Source organism: Cupressus sempervirens, chromosome 7 (assembly GCF_028749045.1).
Source record: "Cupressus sempervirens isolate cs-2001-9-10 chromosome 7, ASM2874904v1, whole genome shotgun sequence".
Lineage (NCBI taxonomy): Eukaryota > Viridiplantae > Streptophyta > Pinopsida > Cupressales > Cupressaceae > Cupressus > Cupressus sempervirens.
The window spans coordinates 48,099,320-48,109,485 of NC_143124.1; the positions used below are offsets into that span (position 1 = coordinate 48,099,320).

The 10,166-nt window shown below is 38.1% G+C and overlaps 1 protein-coding gene across 1 annotated transcript; it reads left to right on the forward strand.

The window, feature by feature from the left end:
• Positions 1-4,601: 4,601 nt before the first annotated feature.
• LOC149545412 (short-chain dehydrogenase reductase 2a-like) lies at positions 4,602-5,602 on the forward strand. The gene is made up of 2 exons (XM_089794006.1): positions 4,602-4,660; positions 4,812-5,602. Exons 1-2 carry the CDS (start codon positions 4,623-4,625, stop codon positions 5,599-5,601), a joined length of 828 nt encoding a protein of 275 aa, XP_089650132.1. The 5' UTR covers positions 4,602-4,622; the 3' UTR covers position 5,602.
• Positions 5,603-10,166: the final 4,564 nt, after the last annotated feature.

The window sequence follows — 10,166 nt, forward strand, 5'->3', positions numbered from 1 at the left end:
GAACATGGTAGTCATAGCAGACATCAAGAAACACCAAAGAATGACAAAGAGAAAGAGAAAGACCACAACACCGATGAGAAACAAGAAGAGGTGGAAATACTCCCTGAACACATACCAAAATTTCGAAGAGACAAAAAACTTTCAGAAGGTCATGGGAATCCTACTCAACGAAGAGAAAGAAAAGTACTTTCTCAAACTTGCCCAAGAGGGAGCTAAATTGCCTTCTCATTTCAATGTGGCAACCATTATCACGCCTGAGGAAGAAACTGAGACTTCTAAGCTCCAAAAATAACAAAAAATTATGCAAGACCAATTGGCTTAGATGATGCATGAGAAAGAGAAACCCATAAAGACATACACATTGGACGCTCTTTGTCCATTTCAATTTGACAAAAGCATAAACATATCACCTTTTCCACGAGGCGTAGAGTTACACAAATATGACAAGTACTTTGGTACTATTGATCCCCAAGATCACTTGCGGGAGTTTGGTGCTTTGTCAATGGAGTTTATGCATGATCACACATACCTCATGCATCTATTCCCTAGGAGCCTAGGTGGTCAGGCTTTGAAGTGGTTCTCATATTTACCTTATGGTATCAAGATGTTCGATGAAATTGCCAATCTCTTTGTTCAGCAATATTCTCATAACATACAACACCCTGTTAATATTCGAGATCTATGCAATCTTAAAAAAAAAGTTGGCAAACCTTTTCTCACATTCCTCCAATAGTGGAGACAACTATACACAAAGTATTCTCGCAAAATTCTAGAAATGGAGAAGCTTGACATTTTCACTGATAACCTCATACCTGATTTTGGATACAGAGTCCAACTTCAAGATCCACATACCTTTGAAGACATGATTACATAGGCTATCTGTATTGAAGAATTTATGGTAAAAAAAGGTGAACTCGCTCTTTAGAGAGACACAAAACAAGGTTCCACTTCCAACAAGGATAAAACCAAACATGTCAACAAGAACCGAGAAATTGTACATGATGGAGTTGTTGACAATGTCACACCCAAACCTACTAAGGTTGCATTTAATCTCACAGATGGTCTTAAAGTGGCTAAAAATGCTGAGAAACCTCCTCCTGACAACAAAGCATCTGGAAACAAATCGTGAAACTCATGGGCAACACGCCCCAAGTGAGAATATACACCCTTGGGAGAACCCCTGGATGTGGTTTAAAAAATATTGTTATAAAACAAGCTGATTTCACCAATGGATAACCCTCGTCCCTATGATCCACATCCATGTCCACCATGGTGGAATGAGACCTCATTCTATGAGTATCACCAAAACAAGGGACACAAAACTGTCAACTATATAAACTTGCACAATAAAGTCCAAGACATGATTGATGCTGGTGATCTTGTGGTAGATGGACATAACAAAAATTTGGACCACAGGGCATTCAAAGAACCTTTCTTGGCTTATGAAAACGGAGAGACTTTGAAGCTAGAACACTACAACAAGGTCAACTATACCTATTCCAATGATGACAATGTCATTCATATGGTTGAACCTGTGGATTCTGAATATTGCAACGTCATTACCGTTAAGGGCAAGCAAGACAATGAAAAACCCAAGATACCATTTGTCTTGAGGGGCCCTACTTCCAATGCAATTGATAATGCACCTTCACAACACTGTGCTAATGCTATTACTCGCTCTCACACCAAGTTGGTGCTCAAAAGCCCTGCGCCTCCTACTTCAGATCTTGAACAACACAAAGACAAAGCCCTTGTTGGTCCATCTAGCAAAGGTGCAAAACCCACAATGAACTCGACAGCAACCAGTTATAGTGTTCTTGATAAGCTAAAATGAACTAATGATCAGATTTCCATCTTTGAGCTGCTTAAAATCTTGCTCGCTCATAGGCAGATTTTGGACAAAGCCCTCACTGAGGAAAATGTTCCTCAAGGTCTCGATCTTGACCGATTTGAATCCATGGTAGGTCACCTGACCTCACCTTATCTTATGACCTTCTCTAAAGAAGATGACAACTCGCTGAATCGCCCACATAATTAGCCTCTACACATTGAGGTTATGATCCACCAGACACGTGTTCATTGGGTACTCAATGGCACTGGCCTAAATATTGTCTCTGCTACTCTGCTTAGACAATTGAATTTTTCTAAGGACTCTATCGATCCTCGACGAAAGATCACTATCAAAGTGTATGATGAAGTGGAACAAAAGTCTCTAGGTCTTGTGGTTTTACCCATTCATGTCAGTCCTATTGAAAGAGATGTCACCTGTCAGGTGCTTGATATTCCCTTGGATTAAAACATTCTATTGGGATGGCCATGGATACATGAGATGCACGCTATGCCATCCACTTACCACCAATGCATCAAGTTCCCATTTCATGGCTCCGAAGTTACTATTCCTACCACTACTAGCTACACTTGCAATATGCTCAAAGCTGCTAAAACTTTCATCCCTACTAACCACGAGTCCACTGATTATCATGACAATAAGCTGTAACAAATTGAGCAATCATTCAAACTGAAAGAAACTAGAATGGGAGAGTATCACATCGAACTAGTGCTGTCATTGACATTTCTCTCAGAGTCTCCTCGACATTTTGGGATACCCTCAGAGGCAAAGAAGTCATTTGTGCTGACTCCTCAGACCAAGTATAATGGCACATTTGTCAAAGCTACAATTCCCTTAGAAGAGGAAAGTGAAAACAGAGCCACTGTTGCATGGCTTTATAGAGAAGAGGCTCCAGTGGACCTAACAGAACAAGCTCGAGAAATGCACCTGTGAAATGTGGGCCTCTGAACCTCACAGACACTACAACATAGTCATTACCTGTGGAATCATCCTAGAATAAACATTGAATTGTTTATCCAAGAGGTTCGGCAAAGCGACTTGTCGCCTTCTATCTAGAAGGATTTTGCCTATTTAGTATCCTCAGATTTGAGGTGTAGGCAAACCAGACCTTCTAAGAACAAAGGATTTAAATGCAATTAAGCTAAATGCTATGCAACTAATCTAAATGACATGCAAACAATTAAACTATAGATTAGAAAATAACATTTAATCTACATGTATGCATAGTATTAATCTAGATGATATTAAAGAAAGCTAGAATGTAATGAAAACTTGAGTAAAGTGAGTGCAAAAATGCGACAACAATTGAATAGCATGAAAATTCCAACCTCCTTAATGAGGAAATGAGGGTCTCTTAAATAGACTTCCCTAGAATCCATCAACAGTTGAGATCGATTCGGATCAACGGTTAGGATTGAAGATGAAGTTCAGTCCTAAAGGAAGATTCACAAATCAAAGGGAGTTAACTGGCTCAGATCTGAGTGTAAGAGTCAGTCAACTCAGATAGACTTCAGTGAGGGAGCAAGTGATCTAGGTCACTTCTAATTTGATCAGCAGTGAACTGAAAATTTCCTTTTTTGAACTGAAGAGAGATTTTGGAGAAATATTTAATTCAATAAAATGAGATATAACCTCATAAATGCATTTTCTATTTAATTAAATAATCCTATTTAATTAATTAAATACACTTTTCTCATTTAATTAAATAACTTCATTTAATTAATTAGGAATGGTTTCCCATTTAATTAAATAATTTCACTTAATTAATTAGAAGTAGCTTCTTTATTTAATTAAATAATTTTGTTTAATTAATTAAAATAAGCACTTTTTATCAAATTAAATAGATTTAATTCCATAGTATATTAGCCTTAGGATATAATTTAATTTAATTAAAGTATAAATACTTTAGATTAAATTGAAATCAAATAGGTTTAATGCAGCTAATATGAGTCAATACTTTAGGAATTAAATAAAGAGCATGATGAATGTAGATTAGGGTTTTCTGCATCTGACAATTAAGTCAGATAGCGAGTGGCAGAATAAGAACTGCCTAGTGATATAGGACGTAGAGTTGATCAGAAATAAACCATCTCAACCAATTCTGGTCTATTAGTGAGATGTTTAATAGCTAGGTTGGTATATTAAGTTAGTGTTAGGTGTCAAGTGTTAGTAAATATAATAAGTGGAATAGATGGTTGTGTTAGGTGTCAAGTGGTTAGTAAATATTAATTTAGTTAGCTAAGTAATGTAAAATATAGCTATTAATATAGATAAAAGTATGATGGTATGGGAAGTAATTATTTAAGACATTGTTTTATATTAACATATAAATAAATAAATATAGCTAGACTAGTACCTAGTATTTACAGATTCATAATTCAAAAGGTGATATGTATAAGGGTTGTGGTATATCACATGATATGCAAAGTGAGTATTCTATACTTATGCCTAGTAATATTTACATATAGATATTGTAAATAACAATAACAATATGGTTAGATATTAAATATAATTCGGTGGTTTATTATAAAGTAATAATGCATGTATAACTATAATCAGATATTTAAGTATAGTTAGACATTTAGATATGTATGTGTAATCAATATTTTGTTCTATGGATTCGATTCACTTAGTATCCATTTATGAACTCATTATCGGATTAGGTTTGTGGTGGAGTGTTAAGGTTTAATTAGGTAACGTCTCTCTGTAATATATACTCTTTAAGCCCGGCTCTTCTAAGGAGTTCTTCAAGGATATTTGTAACTCGGGAATCATGTATAAAGAAAGGATTGCAGGTTCTGTATTAAAAAGGTAATCAGTCCTTGTTCTTTCAATGTTTGTTTTAATCTAAACCCTTTGGTTAGGGTTGTAACGATCTTGTTGTATCTCAATTTCTTCACACTGCAATCATGTTGCATTAGAGATTTTTTGGGCGATTATATGATATTTTTGTGAAATACAGACTGCAAGGCAAGGTTGCTTTAATCACAGGAGGATCGGGAGGAATTGGTGAGGCTACAGTTACGTTGTTTGCCAGTCATGGAGCCCACGTCATAATTGCAGACATTGCAGACGATGCCGGTAGAAAAGTTGCAGAATCGCTTTCTCCATGTGTGAGATATATCCACTGCGACGTGAGCAAAGAGAAAGATGTAAGCGCGGCAGTGGATTTGGCAATGGAAAAGAACGGGAAAGTGGACATAATGTTTAATAACGCAGGAACCATCAGCAGGCAAAAGGGGAGCGTGGCAGAGTATGATATGGAGGAATACGAGCAAGTGATGAATATCAATGCAAAAGGGGTAATGCACGGGATTAAGCACGCGGCCCGGGTTATGATCCCAAATAAAAGGGGCTGCATTATTTCTACAGCAAGTATTGCAGGCGTAATGGGTGGAGTTGCTGGTTATTCCTACACGGCCTCAAAACATGCAGTCATTGGGATGACTAAAAATGGAGCAATCGAACTGGGTAATTATGGAATCAGAGTGAATTGTATTTCCCCTGCAGTAGTTGCCACAGATCTGGCAATAAAGTACTTTGGAATGAGTCCTTCAGCAGAGGCAAAGGCACAGCTGGAGGACTCGCTCAAAAGCGCGGCTGCCTTAAAGGAAGCTACGCTTGAAGCGGAGGATATAGCACAGGCTGCTTTGTATCTGGCGAGTGAGGAGTCAAAATATGTAAGCGGTCAGAATATTGTGGTCGATGGGGGAATAACGATTACAAACAACGATTGGGCACTATACCGGTGAATAAGGGGATAAAAAACTCTTTCATATTAAATATCATATATTATGATTTCTAAATTAAAAGAAATAAATAATCAACCTTAATTTATTTTTCTAAACTAGATTTCTTTGTTTGATATTTAAAAGTGGTCTGCCATGACATGTTGCTTCATTACATAGAATATTATATTATAATAAATAACTTTTCTCTTGCTATTGTTTGCATGGTATGTGACCAAATATTGAACAAGATTATGCATGTTAGTAGCGATTGTTTGTTGGGACCGAGTCCTATATTAATGTAGATTTTGAATTTGTCAAGCTATAGACAAAAAGGTTTCTACTTTAAGACAAATGCATATGGTGGGGTTTCGTTTCACAGAAAGAGAAGAATTTGTGGACTTGGTTTAAGAATTTGAAAATTCACATGGGAATGATATATACATAGATACATTTACTTTCAGAGACCTTATGAACTTGTGTACAAATAGAGGTGTGACTTAATAGTATGTGGTTCACCAATTCTTATTTAGAAATTGAATGAGTCGAATTAGGTCATATTTTGTGGTTGAGTTCTACATAAGAAACAAATATTGATTAGAATAATTAGAATTAATGAAAATATATAGTTTTAAAGGCCTAGTAAGCTTTTTTTTGATGAATAGTCCCTTATATTAAAAAAAATTAGTAAAGTTACATAGTCACAAAAAAAGGAGTTGGGGGAAATAACATCACCCTGCAAGTTCATATGGCCTAAGGTCGGATATCAACTATTCATCAACAGAAACTTCAAAAAATAAAAAGCCTGAGGCTGCTAGCATAGTGCAAGCTGAGGGGGGAGGATCGTTATCATCAAATCCCCACCTGGGGGTGGGGTGGGCAAATGGCTCAGGGGGAGCCCATCCGTCAACAGTGACAACATCATCTTTTTCTTTTTCTCCCTTAGGCCTGATAGGAGAAATGGCTAGATTCAACCAAGGGAACATCCACTTGGGGTTTGAACGCACAGAGGGCCAACTAGTAGCAGGAGTAGCAAGAGGATCCATTGGGAACCACCCCGTACAATACCTCTAAGGAGGTGAGGTGGAGCAGTGTCGACCACTAGAGCCTCTCGAAGAGTGGCGCTGACCAAAAGCAGCATTGCTAGTAGAGCGATGCAGTTGAGAGCGAGGCATGTGTGAGCAGCAAACATAATTGCTACATCCTTGACAATGACCATGATGAGGGGTACAGTCACCAGAGGTACAATTTGGCAGGACACAAGCTACCGTACAAGGGGTATTTCCCTAATGTGCCAATAGCTCCTGTAGATGAGCCACCTCCAGAGCCACTTTATCTATTTGTACTTGAATCTGTAACATGACATTGTTATAAACACATGTTTTAGCGTACATAGCAACATTAATGTCAAGTGTGTTATTAGCAAAAATAATAGCATTGTGATCTTTCCAAATGGTAAATATGATTTCTTATCTGAAAGCATGCCATATCTAGGAGTACTTGAAGGGAATCTGAGTGTTGTCACCTAGAACAACCATATGCCAAGAGAAAGCTTCTAGGTGAAAGGGACAAAAGAGATCATGAATCCATCATCAGTAGCACTGAATCCATTGACAGAACCAAAAAATGTGCAATAAAGTCTCTAGTTGACCAAAGAAAGGGCAATGGGGGTTAGGAACACCTAGGTGCCGCAGTTGGGGGCCCAAAGGCAAGCCTTGGAAAATAATACACCAAGAAAAATGTGCAATTTTAGGCTTAGTAACAGTTCACCAGATAGTGGAAAGCGTATGAGTCCAAATATGGTGAGAAGATTGCAAATGCCATCTTTGGTTCAAAACTTTGACCATGGGTAAGTGAGGAACCAGCCATTGGTAGCCTAGCCTAGGCTTGTAACTAGTTACTGGGATGGCTAGATATCACTTCCAGTCTTTCCACTAAGGGCGAGAGGATTGAATGCCAAGTTTATGTAACAAATGTGGAAGCACCGTAAAAACTAGAAGATCAAAAGTCTGGTGGATCTGGACAAGTGAGCTAGAATTGCACTTTCATGTCCTCCAATGACCATAAGCTCATAGTAACTCTAGAGAAAAAATCTTTAGGGGTTCTTGTGTCATGTTTGAAAAAACCTAGAGCACTAGCCCCATGTACTTTGGCCAGGGGAACAACTTGGATAGAAAATAATGGTGACCACCAAAGATTATGTTGGTTCATGGAGAGCCCATTTTGAAACTCATCACCAACCCAGCAAAGCTAGGGCTTAACTACTTCCCAGGCTTTCAAAATACTCTGGTCAACAAAAGTGCCCTAATCTAAATAGGTTCAATGGTCACAAGAAGGGTCTAAAAACCAATCCTCTTCTAGGCTGGCCACTAAACCAAAAATCCTAAAGAAATGAAATGCCACAACAAAATCTTCGAAGCTTCATTGCTAGAAAGATCTCAGATAACCCATTTGGCACAAAGATAAATACCTTGCTTCTAGGTAGACAGCAAGCCTAGGCCACCATACTCTTTAGGAAGACAACAGAAATAGCAGACAACTCTATGAAAGCCCTAGTGAGAAGCATTAGAAGCCTAGAGGAAGTTGCGTAGCTGTTGCTCAAGTTTGAGATAAGAGGCCTTTGAATGATAGAGATGCAAGTAGAGGCATCCCCAAAATGCATCTGGATTGATTGTAGAAAAGTAGGGCCAAATCCAAGTGCGTGAAGCATTGCAAGAATGAAATGCCACTCTATCCAATCATAAGTTTTGGAAAAATCGATCTTAAGAAAGATGGCCTATTGTTTGGAGTGTCGAGCCTATTCTATCCCTTCCCATATATCAATTATATTGTCTCAAATATATCAAAATTTGATAAAATTTCTTTGTTCAGGGAAATTAATCTAAGGAAGAAGATGATAGATTTTAAGAGAGAGAGAGAGAGAGAGAGAGAGAGAGAGAGAGAGAGAGAGAGAGAGAGAGAGCCTTAGCAATGATCTTGTAAGAGACATTCAACAAGGTGATGGGCCTCTAATTACATATATCTTTAGAGTCACCCACCTTATGTATGAAATTGGTATTTACCTTACTAATAATATTGCCTAAAGAGCAAGAATTGTAGGCTTCAAGGTAAACCTTATGCTAGTCTGGTCTAATCTCTTCCCAAAAGGCTTTGTAAAATTCATAATGGAAACCATCACAACCAGGGGCCTTATCATCCACCATGGAGAAAACAGCCTCCTTGAGGTCTACTAAAGTGATCTTTTTCTCGCAGAATGCATATTGTTATGGATCAAGCCTTTTAGGAGTGACATCCAAACAAGCCTGCAAGGCTTGATTTCAAGCTTTTCAAGGGCCCTATGCTGTGAAATTTTTTTTATAGTGGTGAATGAAAGCTTGGAGAATGTTAGGAAGCTCACAAAAGGAGTGTTGACTCTCCTGAATGCATTTGATCCCAACCATAGAATGACAAGCCCTTAATGCATTAAAAAATTCCTTGGAAGCTTGATCTCCCACCTACAGCTAGTGTAGGTAGGTTTTTAGCTAAGCTCCCTGGGCAGTACAATTTTTTTGCAAATTGCTTTTGGTGGTGGTTTTTGGCAAGCCAAACCTGGAGATCCATATCAAATGGATTCATGGCTAGAGCTTCAATGATCATACAAACATCTTTGGTAGTGGCCTCATACAATCTCTTGTGCTAAGTGGCCAATTGTCTCCCATAAATATGAAGAAACCTCATAGCATGGGCGATGGCATCTAGAAGTCGATTGGGGCCTAGGTTAAAGATTATAGTTTTGTAAAATATGAGAGGTGGTGGGCAGACATAAAAATAAGGAGGTATTAAGGTAAAACTGAGTTTTACAATTATGAAGAAGGGTGAAATGCCAGCTAATGGAGAAGTGAATGGGAAATTGGTTAGAAAGAGTCATATTAGGGATGTATTGACAAGTAGCATACCCATGTGAGAAAAGGAAAAAAAGGACTGAGAAAAAATCATAGCATAGTCTAGCCTTTTAAGAACCCTATCATATCCCTCTCAAAAGTTGGACCAAGTGTACCAGACACCATCAGGCCGGTGGGAGTGAACATTGGGATAAAAAGGACCCAACTTGCTCTACATGTAAAACCAAGCTTCCCTCTCTCCAGTTGACCATCTAAAAGGTAGAAGGCCCACTTTATCAATAGCAAACTCAACCATATTGAAATCTTCACAGAATATTAGGTAGCATGTGGAAAATGATCAACTAGACACTTCCACAGCTATGAATGCTTGACCACATCATTATGAGCATAGATATTGACAATGCTAAACGAATGATTTTGAAAAGACAAAGACAATCCAAACAATTCTCTACATGGGGTCAGAACCATGAGAAATAACAAAAGAAAAAAGCTGAGGGGAGAGGATAGTGACTATACCACCTTGATCAGCTTCATGTTGAGAGGAAAAACTAACACCATCTGGCCATATAATATGACAGGTTGAGTTGAGAAGAAACCTAGAGACTTTGACTTCTTGTAGGCACAATACATCAATATTACCAAGCCTATGGTTGGTATCATGAACATAATATTTTCAAGGGAGGTTTGTTAGCCCATGCACATTCTAAG

Excerpts from the sequence above, each read along its gene's own strand:
- LOC149545412 (XM_089794006.1), top strand. The coding sequence starts at position 4,623 with ATGTATAAAGAAAGGATTGCAGGTTCTGTATTAAAAAG. Across the intron at positions 4,661-4,811 it reads GCAGGTTCTGTATTAAAAAG|ACTGCAAGGCAAGGTTGCTT; the intron begins GTAATCAGTCCT and ends TGTGAAATACAG.